This window comes from Onychostoma macrolepis, chromosome 12, assembly GCF_012432095.1.
Source record: "Onychostoma macrolepis isolate SWU-2019 chromosome 12, ASM1243209v1, whole genome shotgun sequence".
Classification (NCBI taxonomy): domain Eukaryota; kingdom Metazoa; phylum Chordata; class Actinopteri; order Cypriniformes; family Cyprinidae; genus Onychostoma; species Onychostoma macrolepis.
In genome coordinates, this window is record NC_081166.1 from 13576044 (window position 1) to 13602018 (window position 25975).

Sequence of the window (25975 nt, forward strand, 5' to 3'; positions counted from 1 at the left end):
AAAATAAACATCACGTGAAGTGTCCAAGAAGGATTCAAAACGATTCAGGGCTGAATTTTAATCTCTGAACGTGGACAAACAAACAAAAATGACCGCCGACCGTGGAAAAATAACAGTAAAGCGTCTTTTCCAGGAGTAGGGCTTAATTGGAACAGATTTAACTTTAGTTCAACTCCATCTTGGACCAATTCCCATTTAATAAGAGGCTTCTACCAGTGTACCATACAAACAAACATGTAATCGATCCTCTGTTATGACTTCAGAAACCATGGAGTTGATGGAAATCATAATTGTAATGGTTAGAATGACTGTTGAAGTAGCCTACATCTTACATCAAGCTCATTTGCAATAATGCACACACATGCATGTTGGTTTCACCATGTTAGCAAGAACATCTCATTGATGCAATAGTTTTCGGTGAGGGGAGGATGTTTGCTGATCCCAAACCTTCAGAGAAACCTGTTGGTATTAGCATATTTAAGGCAATATATTATTCAGATTATTTTGTGAGTCATTCAAATAATCCAAAAACACAAAATGTCCTTACAAGTCAGTTTTGTTTTTTTTAATGTTGCAACTTGCACAGTATTTCTGAGAATGTTTTTTTTTTTATTTTAATAAAAAAAAAAAAAAATTTAGACTTACAAGTACAGCCAAACCTTTAGACTCTATTTGACTTTTGCAATTTGATGTGCTGTTTCCTTGGTATGGGTGTGTGTGTGTGTGCACATAAAATTCTTGCAACATATCACCAAAACACATCATTTTTCATACATCTTGGGGTTTAATAGGTTAAACAAAACATTCACATCCTTTAGATGACAGTACATTTGGCACATAGTAAAATGCTTACGAGATAACGCTAGTGTATCCAGAAAAGAAATACCTCTGTGCACATGAAGCTTCACCATACAGAAACTAAAGTCCAATACCAGATGTATATAATACAGCACTATCATACATATGAAACATTTATGTATTTTAATACTGTATGCGCAAATATTCAATATTCAGCCAGAGAAATCTTTGCATTTAATTTAAGAGGTAATTCTTAGTTTATTTACTCTGTTTTGACTTTGAAGACAGACCATGGATGCATCCTATATATCAAGTTCATTCCTTTACAACTAAAAAGGAAACAACGGGAGAAAATAAAGCTGAACAAGACATTTGGCATGAAACAGTGAGGGTAACAGACAGGAAAGTGCCTGTGAGAGAAAAGGCTTCAAAGACAATCTGCAACATTGACCTAGCTACCGTGATCAACCCACAGACACGATTAAAAATAAAAGCAACGAAACAAAAGAAACCTCAGACAGAAATAAAAGGTCAGCAACCACTTTTAAAAGAACAATAAAACACATCTTATTTAAATCGCTATTGAATTGCTAAAGCAAAAGTCATCACATTCCAGAAGGTTTTAATTAGTACGCCTGAAATGTACCCTTTTTCGTTTTCGTTCACCTCTCCTTTAGAGTCTTTCACATTGCACAAGTAAATAAATCAACTACAGGGGTTCACAAAATTTAAAACAAGACTGAATAGTCCGAAAGATATACAGAGGTGTGTAACAATTATCTGAAATAAAGTAACACAAAAAGACGAATGACTTATTGACACAAAAAGGGAAGCATAGCTACATGTATATTGAATAAATTAAGAGCTCACACATTTTTCCACTACATTCCACAGCTTATGTACTTCAGCAAACTATGTACATGAGAACGGCAGAGAGAAGCATGAGAGAGAGAGCGAGAAAGCCTTTGGTGAAGCTCTAACACGAGAAAATCAGCACAAGAGAGAAACCGAAACAGAACAATTTGAAAATAAAGAAAAGAACTAGGGGAAATGTTTTCAGGGTATTGCACATAGATATCAAAAACATGGTTTTCTTTCTATAAACTGATGCTACTCAATAACGACACAATTTGCAAGACCATGCAAACAATTGCCTACTCTAAGAAGCTTTCACAGGCTTTTGGAGCGAATACTATGTACATGTTATGTTCTGTACAAATCGACCGGACAGCTATGGGTACTAGTCTGTCTGCCCACGACTATACCTTCGTATGCATAGCGGCGGGACACGGCACGCACATGCACGCACACACACACACACACACACACACACTGTAGTCTTTGCACAGTCGAACGCAAATGAAAAGCCATTGCAAAACAACATGAAAATATCTGTAGAGCTTCAGGAGGGCAAGGGCCTCTCGCTCTCATTCATGCAAACACATGCACACAGACACATACATGTCATGCACACACCTACTCAGGCCGACACTTCGTAACACAACCCATATACAGCAGGTCATCATTCCAAATGGACCTTCATAACACTGATGGAATATATGTCTTTGTATCTTCTATAAAATTGCTCCCAAAATGTCACCTGAATACACAAAAAGGCATTTGACTGCACAGCACTACATTTTTTAATTGTCACGTATGCAGGGTAAAATCCTCCTCAAGGGCAAGACCTTTCCATCGAGGGATTACGAAGACCCGATCGGTGTCCGAAATTGTAGTACAATCATTGGTATTGTCAATTTTGGTTTAAGGTAGTGCGTTCCGACCCTTCCTTTCTTGGGCTCTGGAGAACATTCGTTTTCTGATTGGTTGTCAAACTTGTTGAGGCCTGTGATGAGATCCATAAGCAGTACAGTTTTTTTTTCTCTTTTTGGAGATTTAGAGAAGAATAAAAGAACAAAAAAAACAGCAGTAAAGGGGAACTGAACCACAGGGACTGGCTGTTCTGCTCTGGTCCGGTCTGAGCCCCGTCTTCAGAACATTTGTAGAGTGTGTGTTCATGTATTGCGATGCGATGAGGGTTTTTGAGTGTTTGTGGGAGTGTTTAACATATATTTGAGTTGACAGACACCAAGTTAGGCTTTAAGACAAAGCCTCCTCTCCAAAGTAGGAGAAGCCCTTGAATTCATCCTGGTTGATTTGTTTGATGATGGCCTCGTCTACTGGCGTCAGCACAGGGTCCTCGCGAGTGAAGTCCTGGTCGAAGTTATTCACATCGCGCTTGGTTTTCTATAGCAAAACAGACAACAGAGATACATGGGTTTATGAAGGTTTTCTGAGGTTCAACTTTAAAAGGGTAGTTCACTCAAAAATGAAAATTCTGTCATCATGTCGTGCCAGACTTTTGTTCATCTTCAACCACAAATGAGGACACTAATGAAACCTGAGCGATTTCTCAGGCCCCTGAGAAAGTCTATTAACCCAAAACATTGACACTTCAAAAAGTTTATAAAGAGATCAAACAAACCTCATTGGTTCTTGAGGAAGCTCAACTGTACTTTTTTGACTCGTGAGAAAAAAACCTAATTGGTTCATGCAGAAGATCAATCGTGTACACTAAAAAATCCTGGGTTATTTATTTATTTTTAACTCAAATGCCATTTTTGGGTAATTTTATCAGTTTTTGGGTAGTTTTTGTGTTACCCAGCTCCTGGGTCAAATATAACAACCCAATGTTTGGGTAGTTTTTGTATTACTCAGATCCTGGGTCAGACGTAACCGAGCGGTTGAGTTATTTATCGTGGGGAATTTGCGTCGTCTTCTGGAGAGAACAGTTCTAAGCGCCATCGAATTGATGCATTTCTTTGGTAAATACAGGTTTGTGTAAATTTTATTTTATATATAAAATCGTTACTGTGCTGTATATCGTTCAATTTCATGCAGAGTAACATACAGGTGCGCGGTGTGAATCACAAACTTCGGTCTTATCGCGTGATGGAAAAGCCTAATACTCTGCATAAAATAAACTATTTTATTCATAAAGATACAGAATACAAATACTTTGGATGTTAAAATAGGATTTAAACTTAAAAAGGATTTAAGTAAATATGTAAACATTATTTCATGTATAACGTAAAAAATAAGCTATATTAGAAAATATAAAAAAAATATAACCCATTAGCTGGGTTAAATCAGCCCATTATGATGGGTTAAATAAACAACCCAAGTTGCTGGGTAAAATTAACCCCAAATGTGTTCTGTCCTATATTTACCCAGCCCGTGGGTTAAAAACAACCCGGTGTTTTTTAGAGTGTAATCAGTGTTGGGAAGGTTACTTTAGAAATGTAATAGGTTACAGATTACATGTTTACCCTATTTAAAATGTAATAAGTAGAGTAACAAGTAGTGTATTTTATATTGTGAAATTTAATCTGTAAGTGGATGTGTGTGTGTTCTTATTTATGCTACATTGTGGGGACCAAATTTCCCCACAAGGGTAGTAAAACCTGAAATTTGATGACAGAATTTTCATTTATTTTCGTCAAAACTAACCCTTTAAAAAATAATGATAATACTAATAAAACAAACAAATGTCTGTATTGCTTAAGATTCAGATTTTGTCCCCAGTGCTGTTCTAAGAAGCAGTGCAGACTTTCAGTTAAAAGCCACAGGTGCGTATGTAAATGTAGATGCTGTAGAAAGTGTGGTGACGAAACGGCAGCTCAAAGTTACTCAGAGGGCAAGAGAGTAAGTGGCGGTCGCTTTTTCTCTGAACCTTTCTGTGACCTTTCCATCTAAATCACCCATTGTGTACATATACACACACGCATACACACAACACACTCAGCCCTTCCCCCCGCCATGGGAAAGCAGAAGTTGAAAAGTGCCGTTGTGGCATCCTACTTTCAGTCTAGACCACAGACGCTAAAGACAGAGGAACATGAGAGATAAAGTCAATGTGCGCATGCTGTGTTGAAGCATTTTGCAGAAAAAAATGATGTCTATGAATTGTGATGCATTTCATGATTTACATTTTACATTTATGCAGTTGGCAGATGATTTTACCCAAAGCCACTTACATTGCATTCAAGGTATTTACACTGCATTTATACCAGATTGTGTTTTCTTTGGGAATCGAACCCATAACCTTGGTGCTGCTAGTGCTATGCTCAACTGTTTGAGCAGCAGAAATGGGTTAATTCAATGTGTGCGAATCATGTATGCTTACAATGCGAGGTTTAAAGGGGGGCTTGATCTTCCTCTGCTCCAGCAAGACCCAGTCGATCTCTCTGAAGAAAGGGTGGACTTTGATGGCTTCCTCTAGTCCCTGGGTCACCACACAGCCCAGACGCTTACTGGGGCTCTTTGTCATGAACTGAGGAAAGGGAATACATTTTACATTACATAATTCATAAAGAAGGGGTAAATACGAACAGCATTTAAGAACTTTAAGCATTTTTGTGGATTATGACAAAAAATACAAGGAAGATATCACTGAAAATGATTCTTTTTTGAGTCTTGAGAAATCACACTTGTCATTCTAACAGCAAAAAATAAATAAATAAATAAATAATCTTTTTAGCCAATCATAGAACTGCAATGCTTAACAATAAGGTTCACTAGCTAATAATGTTAGTTATGCCATGGTCTGTCTGAATACTCGATTCTGATTGGCTGGCAGGTGTTGATTAAATTCGTTTAACCGCACAGGTAGTTCCAGGTCAGTTTAATCACGTTCTATATTAATGCGCTTCCTATAAACATTGGTAACCATAGTAACATACAGTTACAGTTGAATAGTAATATAGACGAAAATAACCGTCATTTTTATCGCTCCGGTCAAATATTGCAGCGCAAATATAATTAACATCTTTAATATGTGAATGCTGGCATCTTTAATATTTGAATGCACTTCGCGGAGGCAACCACCCGACACATCGTGTACTCAAATCGTTTAATGCACAGCTAGCCGTTGATTATCCCTTACTTAATGCCTTAGGTATCATAAGAATACTTTTACAGCATTCATTAATAAAGGTTTTTGTAAATCTTTATACACAAATAAAAATGTATTCATACACAAATACATTTTAACATTTAATAATATTAACATTACATTAAAAAGACAATGTATAGATTTAATAATTATAATGGGGTCATAAATTAAATTAAAATAAAATAAAAATAATTTGAACTATAAAAAAAGATTAAACAAGATGCTTTGTCGTACTTATAGCAAAAATACTGAAGAAAATTTTCTTATGAAGTGTTAATCAAAAAAACGAGCCAATCAGAAACACTCTTTTTGCTGACACGTCTTTGGAGAGCGGGGTTTTGGAGAGAGGGTATGCGGATTGAATCAACAGATGGTTTATTTCATTCGGATGGAAATTTGCAAAACTGATACAACCGCTTACAACAACATTTCAAGCAATTCATGATTTTTAGTGCACAAATATTAGAAAAATGGATGTATGTGTATGTGTATAAAATATGCCACAAAATTTGTGTATTTGTAAGTCGGAGGTAAATATACCAGAACAGGGGGATGAATGAGGAACAAAAGGGAGGAAAATGAACAGAGGAAGGTTGGAGAGGTCAGAGGGAAAGTGCAGCCAGGTGTATGACCATACAGTGGAGCTCAATATATCACTGTTGGAAGAGAAAAGATTTCCGAACAGAAGTGGAAAAAGAAATGATAAATGGGCCAACCACCACAAACCACATACACAAACAAAGAAAAGATTACAAGAAACAGGCCGCTTACAGCTTTCAGAATACTGACGGCTTCTTTACTGAGCCACACAGGATAAAGCACGTCATCATGGAGGATGGACTCAAAAAGATCGTCCTCGTTGTCAGCTTCAAACGGAGGCTGACCAGCCATCATTTCATACATGAGAACGCCCAGAGCCCACCAATCCACCGACGGGCCGTACTCCAACTCCTGCAGGATCTGAATGAGAGAGATGAATGAGATTCAAAATTATGTCAAACATGTCAGCTGTAGGTTATGTTCATTATAATTTACTAGACTTACTTCAGGTGCAATGTAGTCAGGGGTCCCACAGAAAGTGGTGGTCGTGACCCCATTCAGAATGCCCTCTTTGCACATGCCAAAGTCGGCCAGTTTACAGTGGCCTTCAGCGTCCAACAGAATATTATCCAGCTTCAGATCTCTGCAGTGACAGGGAAGAAAAACAATTAGACCATATTTTACATTTTTTGTGACTTGCTTAAAGTCTTTTAAGAAGGCTGTTTAAAATGGTTTTATTAAGGGGTCGGCATGCATGTCAGACAGTAAGCTGACAACTGATCTACAGGACCTTGAGGGCCAGGGCCATTCTGCAGACCTTTACAACAATAACACATGGCACTCTGCCTCATTTATAACTCAAGCTGCTCCCCGTTCCATTCCTGAGATGGCTGAATGCAAGCCTAGGTGTTTGCAGTGCTCAGGGCTGAACATTTGTGTAGGTAAAAACGACAGCAGCCTCAGGTAAGCTCTTAAAACCCTTCACTTCACAACAGGCACATCAACATTCTGAGCCCTCATGAAGCCGCCAGTCATGTACTAGACAGCTCAATGTTTCTCAATCCCCAAATGCAAGCAGAAACAGAAATTATAATTTTTTTTTCTACAGCTATTTTTAAACTAAAACTACAAAAACATAAGTAAATAGAATAATACATATATTGCATTCACACACACACACACACACACACACACACACACACACATATATATATATATGCATTTCAAAAAAGTTATAAATTGATTTGCATTTTAATGAGTGAATTAAGTATTTGATCCCCTATCAATCAGCAAGATTTCTGGCTCCCAGGTGTCTTTTATACAGGTAAGGCGCTGAGATTAGGAGCACTCTCTTAAAGGGAGTGTTCCTAATCTCAGTTTGTTACCTGTATAAAAGACACCTGTCCACAGAAGCAATTAATCAGATTCCAAACTCTCCACCATGGCCAAGACCAAAGAGCTGTCCAAGGATGTCAGGGACAAGATTGTAGGCCTACACAAGGCTGGAATGAGCTACAAGACCATCACCAAGCAGCTTGGTGAGAAGGTGACAACAGTTGGTGCGATTATTCGCAAATGGAAGAAACACAAAATAACTGTCAATCTCCCTCGGTCTGGGGCTCCGTGCAAGATCTCACCTCATGGAGTTTCAATGATCATGAGAACGGTGAGGAATCAGCCCAGAATTACACGGGAGGATCTTGTCAGTGATCTCAAGGCAGCTGGGACCATTGTCACCAAGAAAACAATTGGTAACACACTACGCCATGAAGAACTGAAATCCTGCAGCGCCCACAAGGCAATCCCTGCTCAAGAAAACACATGTACAGGCCCATCTGAAGTTTGCCAGTGAACATGGGTGAAAGTGTTGTGGTCAGATGAGACCAAAATCGAGCTCTTTGGCATCAACTCAACTTGCCGTGTTTGGAGGAGGAAAGCTGCCTATGACCCCAAGAACACCATCCCCATGTCAAACATGGAGGTGGAAACATTATGCTTTGGGGGTGTTTTTCTGCTAAGGGGACAGGACAACTGCACCGCATCAAAGGGACAATGGACGGGGGCCCATGCACCGTCAGAGCCAGGGCATAGAAAATGGGTTGTGGATGGGATGGAGTGGCTCAAGAAAAAGCACATTCTCCAGAGCTTAATCCCATAGAAAATCTGTGGAGGGAGTTTCGTCAGCCTCGAAACCTTAATGACTTGGAGAGGATCTGCAAAGAGGAGTGATACAAAATCCCTCCTGAGATGTGTGCAAACCTGGTGGCCAACTACAAGAAACATCTGACCTCTGTGATTGCCAACAAGGGTTTTGCCACCAAGCACTAAGTCATGTTTTGCGAAGGGGTCACATACTTATTTCACTCATTAAAATGCAAATCAATTTATAACTTTTCTGAAATGTGTTTTTCTGGATTTTTGTTGTTGTTATTCTGTCTCTCACTGTTCAAATAAACTCACCATTAAAATTATAGACTGATCATTTCTTTGTCAGTGAGCAAACGTACAAAATCAGCAGGGGATCAAATAATGTTTTTTTCCCCCACTGTAGATAGATTCGTACATATAGCAGAGGGTAAACAACAGCAATGAGGGGTTAAATGATGGATATGTCTTTTGCTGTGCCAATACGGAGTCATTTTACTCCCATTAGGACTCCTCTCTCCAGCAGTGATTTTAGTATCACTGAAATAGTATTATAGTTTCTATTACATTATTAGTTTTTATTTTAAAACAATCCATTTATAATTAAAATTTTAAATAACGTTTTGGTAATTTTGTTGTGTTTTTGTCATTTTTGTTAAAAAACTTTACAATTCTTATTTTTATTAATTTTTATTTCAGTTTAAATTTTAGTTACATTAGTAGGCCTAGATTAAGTTAAACTAAATGAAAATGAGAAAGTATTTGAGAAAATACTTGAAGAAAATACTTTGAGAAAATATATATTTTTAAATATTTTATTTTATTTTCAGTTAAAATGTTTTTTTTTTTCAAGTTACGAAAATGTTTTCATCCAGCTCCAATCCAATAAAGATTTTTAACGAAGGTTCCCATTACCAAATGCAAAGAGATCTCATTCTCATTTCAGAAGATCGCAGAAAAAAATAAGATAATTTAGTGCAAAACAGAAAAATACCATTACAGTAAAATCACCACAATTGTGAAATATTATTACAGTTTACAATTATAGTTTCCTATTTGAATATATTATACAATTTTATATATTCCCCATGATGGCAAAGCTGAAGAAACATTTCTTATTATTAATGCTAAAAAAACTGTTGTGCTGCTTTTTTCTTCAAAAGAGAATAATTTTTCTTTTTTAAGACTATAAATATTTTTATTGTCACTTTCTAATCAATCTAATGCATCTTTGCTGAATAAAATTTCTTAAAAAAAAAAAAAAAAAAATCTCATACTGACCCCAGACTTTTGAATAGTACAACACACAAAACCACCCCATCAGCTACTTAAAATCTGGATTTAACAAGCCAGAGGACATGGAAATGCATTAATAACTCTAAGTTTTACTGAAGCAATGTGGCTAAACCCAAAAACCACAGGAGGAGCACATTACGATAATATCTGAAATGCAGTGATTGCAGAGACTTGTCCCAGCATAGATAGTTTGTTTTCTACAGGGGGATGTTTGTGCTCCATGCCACAGAGTGGAAAAAGAAAAACAAAAAAACAAAACAGTACACATACAGAGGCTGGAGATTTTGTAATGCCATTTTAAAGGTTAAAGGACCTAGTACATGTCAGCCAGGAAACAGTCAGAGAAATCTGGCCAAGGGCATTCAGTGGTAAAAGGCTTTTCAAACATGTAGAAACATTAAATACTTAGTGGGGGTCACATGACAGTTTAACGTGTTCATATGAGGCATGCCGACCATGTCAGCCAAGCAGTGTCTGCATGGTTTCAGATGGTCAGACAGTTCATTCCTTCATTACAGATCTGCAGGAACAAACACTAATGATTAATATTACTTTGCATATCTCATAACAAGCAGGTATGTGCAGAACACCAGTATATTCCTTTGTATGTGCACATTGTGTGTAGATGTGTGTTACATACAGCTGGACAAACTGGCTGGAACCTGAACGAAAGCAGGAATGCTCGGAGGAGCTAATCTGATTGTCATGCCTGATAAATCCTGTTTTCTCAATGTGTCAGAGCAAAATAAAGAAAAGAACTAACAAAATAGAAAAAGACCCAGCCCAAATATAATGTATTACAAATTACATTATGAATCATTTTAATGCATTATACTCTTTAATAACCCTTTATAATACATTATACATAAAGACTTTAAGTAAAGTGATTTTTTTTCCTTTCCCTTCTTTCTTTCTTTGAAGAAAAAATTTCAACACTGATAATTATAAGAAATGTTTCTTGAATACCAAATCAGTATATTAGAATGATCACTTGACACTGAAAACTGAATAATAAATATAAAAAATTCAGATATGCCTAAAGATTTACACCAGATTTTTAAATATGTGACCCTGGACCACAAAACAAGTCATAAGGGTCCATTTTATTTATTTATACATGACCAGTTTTTCATTGATGTACGGTTTGTTAGGATAGGACAATATTTGGCCGAGATGCAACTATTTGAATATCTGGAATAAAAATAAAATATCAAAATACTGAGAAAATTGCCTTTAAAGTTGTCCAAATGAAGTTCTTTGCAATGCATATTACTAATCAAAAAGATGTGTTTTGATATATTTACAGTAGGAAATTTACAAAATAACTTCATGGAACATGATCTCTACCTAATGATTTTTGTCAGAAAAGAAAAATCGATAATTTTGGCTATTGCTACAAATATACTCATGCTACTTATGACTGGTTTTGCAGTCCAGGGTCACATATATGACAACAGAAAACTGTTTTTAATTGTAATAATATTTTACAATATTACTATTTTTACTGTATTTTTGGTCAAATAAATCCAGCCTTGGTACGTATAAAAAACATCCTTCAAAAACATTAAAAATTCTTACTGACCCAAATTAATGTATATTTTTTTTTTACAGTGTATTGGAGCATGGCTGGTCTTTCTGTGAACTGTGCCTTCCTCGAATTGCAGTTAATGAGCCATAGAAGAGTCTTATATCAATGTACTATTCACCTGAGAATAGAATCCTCTCTGGTTCGTGTAAGAATGTGTAGAGCCACTGTTATCAAAGTCTCACTGATGTACCGACACCTTCTTCAGATGCAGCATGGCTTCTTTAGGTGAGTGACTGAGGCTGAAGGGAAGTGTACTGCCAATAAGTTTCTGTCATGCAATCTTTAATGTGGTAGGTGGAGCAGGAAAGGTTAGAAGAGAGAATGCTGGGTGCCACTATGACCTCTTGATGACCCCATGTGTTTACATGTTTATGTGTCATACTGAGGGATACAGAAGCCAGGGTGTGGTTCATCAGGTGTGCTGTTTACACACTTCTGAGATAAGGATTCACATTTCTCTTGTAAAATCTGTCTATCATAATGCAACATGAGCTGTTGTATTTTTATGATGCTATTCAAGTGATTAAAGACTACATGCATTTGTAAGGAAGCTCAAGATCATTTCTCAAGCCACTTAAAAGTGTACAGTAATTTTTTCCCCCCTCATTAAACAAGTTTTACCCTTAAAGAAAATGATATAATGATTCCTAAATGATCCTGCGACACTGGAGACTGGAGTAATGCTGCTGATAATTCAGCTTTTCCATCACAGGAATACATTACATTTTAAAATGTTAAAATAGAAGACAGCAATTTTGAATTGTAATAATATTTCACTATATAACTGTTTTTTTTTTGTTTGTTTGTTTTTTTAGATCAAATAAACAGCCTTTTAAGAGACTTCTTTAAAAATTGTCATGAACCCATAAAAAATGTTCATGCGTGTGTTTTGTGTCAACAGTTTGATAAAGCTGTACAGGACAGCAACAGAGAGCCAAACAGGCCTGGCCTTTGATGGTTGATTGGCAAAAAAATGTCAACATTTCTTTGCTAGCATCATTCAAGCACAAATCTTTTTGTGAGGCACTGTTCCGACATGAGGGTGGGACAGCCCAGGTTTATGTAACTGTACTATTTTTGACAGCAACCATGAAACTTGGAAGGATTTTAGTAATATGCACTTAACATGACAATAGCCAATAGAAATAGCTTTTTCCTGCAATCTAAAGCCAGGAGCTGTCCGCTGTACAGTACAGGTTGAGTTAAAGTGGACTGTGTACCGCTCAGGGTTCAACAAATGCTTCAGTGTTCAGGGCTTTTCAACGGACACCACTGATCTGATAGCGACAAAACTCACAATACATTTTTCTCTCACTCTATATATGTAGATATTAATATATTTCTAGGTCACCAATTAAGTAAAGACTCTCTGACCCCTTTGGGATTCGTCTTCCACACTTCCTCTGAGCTCCACCGGACAAACGTACACACATACACATGCCATGCATGGTCCCTCGCACATACACATAAGTGCATGTACACACATAATTAGGCCCTATTGAAATGCCTTCCTGTGTTCCCTTTGTGTGCAGAGTGATTTTTCCATGGAGTCCCTCATCACTTTAACATGATGCCTCTGATCAGCCCCAGTCAAAAAAATCTCAGCTAAACATACAGGAACAGAGAGAGAAAGTAAAGTGAGCTAAAGCTGAGAAACAAGATGGTTTACAGGTCTAATCAGACAGCAAGTCTGTACACAGGACAAGCATTGACCTGCACAACAGACCAAAGAGATACAATTTACTATGTCTTTGCTTTGGCTTTCTCATTCTCACTGTCTTTCTCCCCTCTTTCTTAAAGGAGAAAATGTAACACTTTATAGTAAGTATGCACTAATAAAGTACTTACAAATTATTTGCAAACTATCAGTTTATAGTTAATTCATAGTCTATAAACTATACAAATAGTGTTACACACAAACACACACACACACACACACAAAACTAGAGAGAGAGAGTTAGGTTTAGGGGATTGAATATACAGTTTGTACAGTATAAAAACCATTACGCCTATGAAGAGTCCCTGTAAACCACATGTGCCAATATGTGTGTGTGTGTGTGTCCTTAATGTATTTATAAACATTTAAAGGGACAGTAAATATAAATGCAATTAATGTTCAATAAAGGCTGGTTTAAAGCACTTAATTAATGACATTTTCCCATTTTCTGTTACCTAATCAAAAGTGAGAACTAGTCACTCCTTATTACAATTTAACGATTCCTTTGCTATGAGCTAATTAAACAATAATAATGGTGTTAATTACAGTGATAATAAATATAATATATTTTAAAATGTAATTTATTCCTGTGATGGCATAACAGAAATCATTCAAATATGCTGATATAAAACATTTATTTTATTATAAATGTTGAAAACAACTTAATATGATGCTTAATCATTTTTATGGAAACCTTGATATATTTTTTCAATTTCTTTACTGCCAAAAAAATCGTATCAACCCCTAACTTTTGAATGGAACTTTTGAATAGAAATAATTTGTATAATAAGATCTTGACACACTTTGAGTAATCTAATACACGTTGCACACAGAAATATGATATACTAGAAGTGTACACTCTGTACTTGTACATATTAGAAGCGTACAGTATATATTTTTTAGGATTTCCTCCCTAATTTGTACTCCTCACGAAAGAAGGAGAAAAGGTGGAGAGGGTTTGGTATTGCTGGAGGCTAAAGAGGCTTCTCATTCTTCAGAATGGTGCTGTAATCCACTAATACATCCTACCTCCACTTACATTCCTCAACTCTTCCCTGAGGCCAGATCTATCATGCAAAACCATCTATACATTTGCAAGACCTAATAAATTGCAAACCACAAATAAGGAAACATTTGATCGTCATATCTTTAAATCATGCAATGAACTATTAATATAATTCAGTGTGAAATATATCATTGGTGTTCCTGCAACCATTAATCAGATCGATCTTCAAATGACTACTATTAACAAAATTCAAACCCTGCAGAAAGAGCTGAGTACTAACAGCTCACTTGCATTAATGAACTAAAAAACCCTTTATTGGACTAGAAAGAATCCATATAAGCATCAAGACATTGAAATGGCAAGCACTTTTGACATGATAACAGGGAAGATAATGATGGTAATCTCAAATGGGGGTCGTGTGAAGTTTGACCTCTTGTTTCTTTGCAGGTCTCAGCAGAAATGTACTACAGTATCTACCCAAGATTTGGATAAGGAATAGTGCTTTTGTGCTTTTCTCAGAGCATGTGGCCCAGTACAGCCTCTGTATTCAGCTTTCAGCATATCTTTTTGCTTGTAACCCTGATTGTGTGATAAACAGACGGAAAGACAGCGAGATACAAGTTCGTACCTGGGAAGGAATGAATGTGTTTGGCTGTGTTTGGGGGTTTGGGGTTAAAGTAGCCCCCAAAGTAGCGCAAAGACCATATCCCAAATATCAAAACTCAAAATATGTAATTTCCTTAAGTCATTACCTAAAATATATATTTTACAGTCACTGTTATGCAGATTGATCATAAACACAGCTAAAAGGCTTCCTACCAGTGGTCATTCTTCACAAAACTTAACATCTACCACAGTTTTATCATAGGTAGAATGCAAAATGTTTCAATGCAAGCATTTCAGTCAAATGTAATTGATGCAATATTTCAGGAGAAAATCCCACGGGAGAAAATTCCGTGCAAAAAATGCAGATTTGGCAACCCTGCATCCAACACGAGCTGCATCCAAAGTGATTTAAATACTCCGCATATTTGTGAAAATGTTTGCGGGAGCAGGTAGTAATGGTCAGAAATTCAGCAGGAGCGAGATTAAGAAAACAGTCCAATGCAGCTCTTTAATACAAAAACGCATACAATGAATGGTGCCTGTAGAAAGCAAAAGCCGAATCCCGGACATTTGGTCATATGGTCACCCTAGTTTTAATCAACAGGTGTGACTCTCAAATTGTTCTGTACATATGAGAACACTGAATGCATTCGATTCACTTTCATAACTGAAGCGAGTGTGAACACACCATACTGATCACGAACGTAGTGTGCATATTTGTCAAAGGATTAGTCCTTTGAGACGCTTCACAATTGTTTAAAGTTATCGGCTTCTGTTCAAAAAATAAAAGCTCTGTCTGAACTGTATCAGGAGCGCAGAGCTGCAGTCAGCACAGAGTGTACACTGTATCTTCAGCTGTGCCTGGGGAGCAGGAAACCAGAATAAGGACTTTACTTCACTGAGAGAGGTAAGCTGATACTAAACGCTACATTAACAATGGTGTGATCTTTTGCTAACTCTCACGGGTCAAATAGGATTAGCATCTGCCTCAGAGCTGGAACAAAAACAAGCATTTAAAGTCTTTGAGTGCCAGTTAGCATCATGCCTGGGTACGGTTGGCATCATTTGTGGGAGCTGAAGTCACACTGCAATCTCATGGCATGACTAGTTCTTGTATTTAGAGTTGAAGTGTACAATTTGTACACAGTTAGTGTCACCAAAAATGAAACATCAAATCAAACTTTCGTAAATTTGTCAATATTGTGGAAAATACCAACATGAACATAAATGTGCAATAAGAACGTAAAAACAGTCAATTGTGATTGCAAATTGACTTTCAAGGTGAAGTGTGCATTTTTTCTTTGTTTGTTTCTTTAAAGTAGGTGTTCTTATCCTACCTTAATATGCAGAAACAGATATATGTAGGTAATAATAATTAGAATTTACTATTAATAAATGTAATTTTTGCATTAAGTAAAATTGACGATTGTGATTTTATGTTGACTTTTAAGTTGAAGTGTGTATTTTTATTTATTTATTTTTTATTAAAATAGGTGTTCATATCCTGGTTTAAAATGCAGAGAAACTATATGTAATAACTACAATAATAATAATAATAATACATTTTAATAAATGTTTATTTATATATGCATTTAATATATGTATTAAATAAATATATGCATTTATTAAAATTTTATTTATTTAAATGTCAGTGGTATGAAATGACCACTTTTCACAAACCACTTAATTTCTGATTGATAAAATTCTGCATTGCTTTTTTACCAATGAAAATCCAACTCATTAAAAAGTCACTCATCATTCATAAACATGACACATTACGTAAGTAAAATGGGCTGTGACAACATTGTTTGTAGATTTTTACTGTGGGTGTGTATACCTGTAGATGACGCCGTGTTGATGCAGGAACATAAGCGCAGATGTGACCTCAGCTGCGTAGAAACGGGAACGAGCTTCATCAAACTTTCGTGAGCGTTGGATCTGAAACATCAGGTCTCCTCCGTTCACATACTCCATAACAAAGAACAACCGATCCTAGAGAGAAAAAAATAAAGAAGACAAAAAGACAGAGTTGATTTTCATAGAACGGACCCCACACCCAGTAATAGCGTGATTTAAAATCATCTATAGCTTCACTGTCAATCCTCTTGTAGTTTCACATTACATTTGTCCAGATAACAGTTAAGCACTGCACATGCCAATGCACAATCAATAGAGCTAACAAATATGCTTACTTGATTACCTTTCTGACTCACACTATAGGAAACATTTCTTGTAACTAATAAGGAAATAATAAAGGAAAGTTTGGGATGTTTGTATTCCTATTCTATGAATTAGGAAAAGAGCATATCAATATAAAAACTGCGTAAACATCTTATCATACAAATTGTTCTCTTCATCCACATCATTTATGATCAGGAAGTGGAGAACTTTTATAGAGGCCTTATGATAAATCAGTCCCCAATTCAGAGAAAAGCAATTCTGGTAAAGCTACGCGAAATCCTGCAGAGTTTAATATTTACCTGGCGATAAGCTGTACATGGGGACATGCCATAGACTTCTAGTTTAAAAAAAAAATATTTTATATGAATTATTATATATTAGGCATTAAATTCTCTCTTATACTTTAATGAATCCATTATGTCCTTCATGCAGTGAAGATTTCCACTTCCTGCAGCAGCAAGACCGGTCCAGCACCATGTTTGACCGTTGTGATTTTTTACGCCAGACGTACTGATTCATGGGTCCAAAAAGGTTCCAGTTTGGTCACACACATCCTCCCACACACAAGAAAGCTTGTGTGCTGTTAAGCACACAGCAAAGGTCAAGGGATTATAAGGAAACAAAAAATGAATACACACTCAACACAACTATCTTAAGTCTTTTTAAAGGAATAGATCACCAAAAAAGTTTTATTTACTGAAAATTTACTCACGCTCCAGGATTTAGCATTACATGATCACCAGTGGATCCTCTGCGGTCAATGGGTGCCGTCAGAATGAGAGTTCAAACAGCTGATAGAAACACAACAAATAATCCACATGTATTCCACACGAGTCCAGTCCATCAATTAACGTCTTGCGAAAAGCTACATGTTTGTAAACAAATTCATCAATAGGACGGTTTTAACCAGCTAAAATATGAGCCCTCTATCCATAATATTGCTTTCTTCAGTGAAAAAGTCATCTTCAGGAGAATCAGGAAAAAAATATATACAGATAAGCGAAAACAGTCCAAAACCATTCTAAACAAATATCTTGGTGTATTTTGATGTGAGAGTGGATGAAATTTTTCACTGAATGAAGCATTATTATGGATTGTGGACTCTATGGACTCTGGAATTGTGGCCAGAGGCAATAGTTTACAGTTATAATGCTTTAATAATGGATTTGTTTCTTACAAACATGCAGCTTGTCATTTCATAAGGCATTAATTGATGGACAGGAGTTGTTTACTTTGGACTCTCATTCTGACGGGACCCATTCACTGCAGAGGATCCAATGGTGAGCAAGTGATGCAATGCTAAATTTCTCAAAATCTGTTCCAATGAAGAAAAAAACTCAATCAACAATATCTTGGATGACCTGAGCGTGAGCAAATTAAGGTGATATACATTATAACAAATCATATATCATCTAATTCCAGGAATGAGCTGTTAAATGATCTCCTAATCTCTTATCTGACTATGGAGTCACTATATGTAGATTTTTTACCAACCACACAGGACAGAAGTAATACTTGCCAGTGCAAAAGTCAACAGCATGATGCTAGTTTGTAGTGAGTGGTTGGCAGGATGTTGGTATGTGGTTGCTAATCCATTATTCTTTATTTGTTAATGAGATTTCTCATTAACTTTTAAAAGTCTTTAAAATGTAAAAGCACATATCACAGCATACCACAAGCTTAAGTTCATTAGAATTTGAACAAAACCCTAAGTACTTTTACATGAAAGGATCTTTTTATTTTGCGCCAATATTACTGTACTTACGCATTATGCAGAGAAATATTCACATGAATAGTATACCAAATCAATCAGGATATAGGTATATTAAATAAATCTTAATTGTGAAGCGGTGGTTGTTCTTTAATGCAGCATACATAATGAAAGGCTGCAAGAAATATTACACTGGCATACTCCCTCACTGACAAAAATCGTTTTAAGCCGTGACTTCTTATGAACAAAGTTCTCTTATGTAAGTGTACAAAAGCCCACTTCTGAGTACTTTGTTCTTTATTCAGAAAGGAGGAATTTAAACAGGATGCTTTAATAGTTTGAGTAAATGTGCCAAGAAATCTGAAGGAGGCCCACCCAATCCAATATGAACAAACATTTCCTGCCCCTAATTAGAAATGAACAAATAGTTTCTTCCGTTTGGGTTGGACCACAAGACAGCAGCTCTGATTGGAAGATAGCGGACACAGCACTGCCCCATTTGGGTTAGTCAAAACTACCTCTGCTTTTGTTAGCTTACAAGAAGAATTTTTGATATCTTTGTGTCATGAATTCAGAAAAGTACATTGTATCATTGCATCTGGAATTATAGTGTATGTGTGTGTGTTTTCTGTCATGCTATAACAGACGGGTGGTGTAAGGAAACGTCTGTTTAGTCTCATCCATCCTTATATAACATGTTATGAAAGACATTTTCAATGGCTTATTTTCTAAAGACTGCAGGTGCAGGACGCTTCTGACGAACCGGTGCTGAAAACACAAAACAGACATACAGCACACAAGCATGATAAGACCTGTAATCTGCATTAGCGGAAGCCTATAGATGTAGACATACACAACTCAACAACTTCACCAAATCCGTGTGAAGTAAAACTACTTACTGTGGCAATAGTGCTTATTTAAATAAGTATGCTAAATCATTATTACACAACCATTTTATTCAGCAGGCATGCATTAAATTGTGACAATAAAGACCTTTAATATTTGACAAAAAACTCTATTTCAAATAAATGCTGTTCTTATTTAAGACGGCGTTTTAGTGCCATGTTAAAAAATAAAAGAATCTAAGATTACGAGATTAAAGTCATGACAATACGGGAATAAAGTCGAAATAATTCGAGATTAAAGTTAAAATATTTTGAGAATAAAGTTGAAATTACAAGAATAAGGTCGAAATATTTCGAGAATAAAGTCAAAATTATGAGAATAAAGCTGTAACAATACGAGAATAAAATGGAAATAATTTGAGAATAAAGTTAAAATCGCTGCTTTTAATATAACACAGCTCAGCTTTAAAATTCTGTCAGTTTTATCACAAAATACAAATCATAAATTTCCTCTTTATTTCGAGTTATAGCACAATATAAACTTGAAGGAACATCAGAAGGCATGAAAAAACAGCCTAATTTAATGAAACAAATATTGTAATCTGAAAGATGATTGATTCACGTTGCTTAAAATGAGAGAGATTATTCTCAAAATATTTTGACTTAATTCTCGTATTGCTAAGACTTTTTTGCTCATAATTTGGACTTTTAATATATTACAAAATATTTTACAACTTTAATCTAGTAATACTCTTAGCTTTTTTTGTTTTAACATGGCACTTAAACGCTGTTGAACTTATTTATAAAAAAAAAAAATAATAATAAATATAAATATATATATATATATATATATATATATATATATATATATATATATACACACACACATATATTTTCACCTATATTAATACGTTTCAATATTATGAAATGTTTTTGAGGGCAGCATATTAGAATGATGAGTAATAGCTGCTAAAAATTCAGCTTTGCCATTACAGGAATAAATTACATTTTAAAACATATTAAAATAGGAAATAGAAAATTTATTTTAATTACCTTACTAAATTACTAAAAGACTAACACACAATAAGCTATATTTTACTTCAAATTGATAACAGCTTTAGAGTAAAGGCTTAATAATAAAAAAAAAGCTTTAAAAATTAAAAAAAAAAAAAAATCACATGAAAAATGAAAAACTATTTCTGAATCATCTTTATCCTGCCCATTCAGAAAAACGTTTGCTGGTACTTTACTCTCAGGGGTAAGGCAAGACAACTGTAGGAAAAACTAGACCTTCAAAACAAGGGAGTGTCCTGCAGCTTTCTATGTCTAAAAAGGTTTTATAATGACTTTGAATTAGGTGCACACACACACACACACACACACACACACACACACACACACACAAAAGCTAATATATTCAGAGCCAGCAGTCTAACAGACTGATGTAAAAACAAGTGAGAAAGGAGAGCAATACAGATTAAAAAAATTGGATTGAAAAAGAGCAAAAGAAGGATGATGAAAAAAGGAGAGATGTTGTCGTGCTTAGAAGAAATTTGAGCTTAGGTTTGGCTGCACTGCAACATTGTTCAGTTTTGAGAGTGAATTTAACTCATCAATCTACTCTGGAAAAAGAGAGAGAAAGGGAACGAGAGACAAGCAAGACATGGAGAGAGGGGGGTGGAAGAAAGAAAATGAGACTCAAATCAACTTTTCCTTCCTTTGGATAGAAGACGAGTGAGTGCACCACATAAATTGTACAAAAGGAAGAGGGCAAAAACTTCAAATATAAGACAATAACACAAATCAAGAGAGTAATCTGAAAGTGCATGTCTTCTCATTTCACTCTAATAAAGACAAATTAGATATTAAAGAAAGAAAGAACGAATGCAAGAGATCTCAAAGAAAATAAATGTGATGCAATCTAGATCTTGGGCCTTTGTTCATCTCAGTAATTATTTGCAACTGAATTGAAAAGTAAAAGATCAGGGCACAGGTTCACTGAACACACTCGAGTCTAGATCGCTTCACAGTAGCGAAGGGAAGTACGTAAGGGCTTCTGGGTTGCTATAGTGCTAGAAATGTGAGCAGTGAGCTGTGATAATGACCTCATCTGTGCCTGTCCTCAGCTGGGAGTGAAGAACACACTCTTTTCACACTAGCACAGTGTCCATAACTGTGACAAACCACAAGTCAGGACAGAGCCATAAGCACTCAAATAATTCGCCTGTAGTTGCACATTCTCTCTGAGTTTGGGAAGTTATGCAAAATGATTTATAAAAATGAACCTAACAATATTAGAATACTCACACTGGTTGACACTACTGTCTTGTAGAGCTGCTTTACAGCAGAATACTGTCTCCATAGTTGAGTTCCCATAAATGATTCTGCTACTCCAGTTTATCTCTGTAAAGCCAATTTGACACTATCTGTAAAGCACTATAAAAATAAAGGAGACTTCACTTCATTCACATACCATTTTCAGCTATATCATGTCATATCCCAGTCCTCCTACACTCAAAAAAAAAAAAAAAAAGCTTGGTTAAACATATTGACAAACCCAGCGACTGGGCTGTTTTGACCCAGTGGTTAGGTTAAATGTTTAACCCAAACTTCTGCGTAGTTTTATTTAACTCAACTATTGCGTAGTAAAAATGACTATTTCTTTCTTTAAATGAACCCAAAATAGGTTGGAAAGTAACATTTATTAATATGTTATATAAATGAACATTTATTAATAAGTTAAATAAATTATAGCTAAATACATTTTGATTATTGCTGATGCCTCAGGTAATGATGCATCTGATTTTTAGTTAACAACCTATTTTTGGTTCATTAAGCCAGCCACATAGTAATTTTTAAACAGTAACAGAGCTAATATAATATAATATATGTATATTTAACTAATAATAAAAAAGATAGTTATTTTTAGTATATTCCGCCAGGTATGAGACATAATCCTTATTATTCTTTTGTTTTTATTCAGCCATTATCAGCCTTTATACTGGCAATAAAACGTTTACCAAGTCACATCGCTTCAATCCCAGTATACATTTACCCAACTATTATCAAAAGTATTTCTAAATAAATACAACAAAACATTTCTTGCGACCTTACGTGAAGTATTATGACAAAATGCATTATGAAGAAGAATTGGACCTGTTCTGCAGGTGCATTAGAGCTAATATTAGCATCATGCTTCATAAGACAATTTATGAGATTAATAGTACACTTTTACTCAGAACTCACTATGCTATTTATAGCCTTTTATATCGCTGCACAAATGAGCATTTCAGATGTACACATTCATCTCAAGAAAATCACATACAAATATCCTATCGTAGTAATTATTTTGTCATAATACTTCACGTAAGGTCGCAAGAAAATGTTTTGTATTTATTTATGAATATTTTTGATAATAGTTGGGTAAATGTATACTGGGATTGAAGCGACGTGGCTTGGTAAACCTTTTTTTTGCTAGTATAAAGGCTGATAATGGCTGAATAAAAACAAAAGAATAATAAGGATTATGTCTCATACCTGGCGGAGGTGTGAAAGGTTCTGTTTCCTTAAACTAGTTTGTCATGCATTTCTTTATTTCAACACATTTACAGGTAAATCCTAGTATTTTAAATTTGTGATTAATCATGATTAATCACAGTCCATGACTGTGATTAACGCAATTAAATTTTTTAATCGATTGACAGCACTAATAATATATCAAATAAAGAACTATCATAATATAAAAAGTGACATAAGGGCGAGTAGATGATGACAGAGCTTTAATTTTTGGATGAACGAGTACTTTAACTGTTGTTTATCTGTAGTTTTAAAGTCCCAGTGAATTGCTCTAGCATGAGCTAACCCTCTGCCCCTCCTCCTTTCTGCCTCTCTCTTTTTCCTAGGCAATCATTCAGACTTCACATGCTCCATAATACTCCTCATGGTTCTTCTATAAGGCCCCTTCTTTTGGCTATTTTCTGTCTGCAGGAGCATGTCTGCCCGCAGTCCCAACAGGCCTCATCAGAAACAGTTGTGTAATGTTATTTACATTACTGCAGCGTAATTACAGTTGATAAGAATATGGCTACGATCCCAAAGCTGATTAAAACCAGAGGCAACAGTTCAAAAAGAGTACACAACTCCTCGTTCCCCCCAAATCACGTCTTCCTCCTTCTTTCTGCCCCTTTCCCGCACTACTACTGCCTCCAACCCTTCGTTTTTGCATCTCTTGTATTGTACTCTTTTTGTGAGTGTGTGCTCAGATGTGGGTAAATGAGAATGAGAGGGGAGATAGAGAGGGGGCGGTAAAAAGAGAAATGAGGACACTAGATATCACTGTGAGTGTAACTGGGGCATGGGAGGGGAAGCTGAACAAGAGACCAAAAGAAGTGAAAGTGCAAAATAGAGAAGGACGGGGAAAAGAGACAGAAGATGAGAGTGATAAAAGCCTGGGTGAAAAGGATGTCAGAGTCATTAATGAGCACAATTCATTGACAGAACAAGTACCACTTTAACTTGCCTTCACTATCTGTAAATACAGTTGTGTGCAGAAGTTTGTGCACCCCTGGTGATTAAACGAAATTCAAAGAAGTTAACTTACTGGACATATTTCAGCGATTTTTAAATTCACACGCTGGTGTCATTTTTTTAACTTAGAAAACAAAACCAGGCACTTTTTAGGATCCTAAACCACTTTAAACTGCTAAAGGTTTCATAACCTCAACTGACTCTCTTTTTATACAGTTTAAAACAGACTGTCACCTAAAACCACATTGCCATACATGATCTAAAAACACATTAGCCATCAGAAAGAGGCCACACTGCCACCTCCTGGACAACATCTGTTATTAGCAGCGAAATCCTGATAAAGTCATAATGTGTGTGGCTCTGCCATCTGCTGGATTATGAGAAAACATTGAGATTTTTACATGATTGTTTCGATTTTTTAACATTAGTTAATGTATTAGGTGCCATGAACTCAAATGTTAAAACTTCATTAGCATACACTACAGTTCAAAATATTTGGGTCAGGGTCAATCTTTTTATCTTCTTCTTTTATTTAGCAAGGATACATTAAGTTAACAAAGATTTACATTGTTAGAAAATATTTCTATTTTAAGTAAATGCTGTTCTTTTGAACTTTCTATTCATCAAAGAATCCTGACAAAAATGTATCATGGTTTACACACAACATTAAGCAGCAAAAACCATTTTCAACATTGATAATAATAATAAATATTTAATATTCAGCATAATCAAGAAATATAAAATATGCACCAAATCAGCACATCGCAATGATTTCTGAAGGACTATGTGACTGGATTATTGGCTCCTGAAAATGAACCATCGTAAGAAAAAAATATTTTTTATTGTATATGTGAAAAAATAAATGCAGCCTTAGTGAGTATTGAGAGATTTCTTTCAAAAACATTTTAAACATATTATAAAGCCTTACCTTTTGAATGGTAGTGTCTATAGAAATTATCAGTAACGTTGTCCAATAAATCCATTTATTGTTACTTCATGATACCTAATGCATAAACTAAACTTTATTGTAGACTTAGCAATATTTTTTTTAATAATAGTTCAAATTAATTTTTGGTTAGTTTACTCACATACAGTTATTGTACGGCTTCAGAAGACTTGGAATGAGGTATGCAAGTTGTATGGACTATGAATTATTGCATAGAGCTCAATGCATGAAGTTCTATTTTGGAACTTGACAGTATAAATTCATCCACTTTTATGGTATGGCCAACAGAAGTGTGGACAAAATGTCTCCATGACATGGAAAAGACGGTAGATCTAAAGTGTTTAATCTCGAGTCTGGATTAGCGAGAAATTGGGTCTTGGTTTAGTGACTGTTTTACCTTTGTCTGGAAACAGCAGAATAGCTGGGTGAGATAGGGATGTTTTCTAGCCAGGGCTAGAATGCGTTTCTCTGTCAAAGTGCAGTCCACATCATCATCTTGAAGGATGACGTCTTTCTTCAAAACTTTCACAGCGTAAACTTCATCTGTGCCTTTCAGCTCTGCCAGCATTACCTACAGCATGGAAAGGGCAAGGTGAAGGTGTTGATTCATATACCAAATCTGAAAAGTACTGATCTGTGAAAAACGCTCACCTTGCCAAAGCTGCCTTTGCCCAGCACTTTGATAAAAGAGAAGTCTGTGAGACTCATCCTCTTCGTCTGGATGGTCTTCACATCTCCATTCTCCCGACCCTCGGTCGCTGTGCTCTGAACGCCGCTGCTTGCGGAGGAGGAGGAAGACTTGTGCTCCTGGCCGAATGAAAGGGCCTTGCGGATACTCTCCAGTTCTGCAAGCTCTGCTACAAATAGACAAACATAAACATTAGACTTAAAGGAATAATTCTTTCAAAAATGATCATTCTGCCATTATTTACTCACACTAAACCTGTATGAGTTCTTTCTTTCTTACATAAAACACAAAAGTAGAAATTAAATTAAATTACATTCAATTATACTGGATAAAATTATAAAGATGTTCCATGCGGTAACAGGAATATAATTGAAATTGGAGTTGGAAGAATTTCTCCTTTTGTGTTCTACGTCAGAAAAAAAAAAAA

At 35.7% G+C, this 25975-nt stretch overlaps 1 protein-coding gene across 4 annotated transcripts in view; it reads right to left on the bottom strand.

Annotated features, from left to right (window-relative positions):
• Positions 1 to 751: 751 nt before the first annotated feature.
• The window catches only part of prkcea (protein kinase C, epsilon a), a 59480-nt gene continuing 34256 nt past the window's right edge, over positions 752 to 25975 (bottom strand). For all 4 annotated transcript variants that reach the window (XM_058793506.1, XM_058793510.1, XM_058793509.1 and 1 more), the window contains exons 9-15: positions 25512 to 25717; positions 25258 to 25431; positions 16488 to 16642; positions 6797 to 6935; positions 6524 to 6712; positions 4985 to 5131; positions 752 to 3045 (exon numbers count right to left, since the gene is read on the bottom strand). In XM_058793506.1, the coding sequence (XP_058649489.1) occupies positions 2899 to 3045; positions 4985 to 5131; positions 6524 to 6712; positions 6797 to 6935; positions 16488 to 16642; positions 25258 to 25431; positions 25512 to 25717 (1157 nt within the window). In that variant the 3' untranslated portion in view covers positions 752 to 2898. The remainder of the gene's footprint in view (positions 3046 to 4984; positions 5132 to 6523; positions 6713 to 6796; positions 6936 to 16487; positions 16643 to 25257; positions 25432 to 25511; positions 25718 to 25975) is intronic.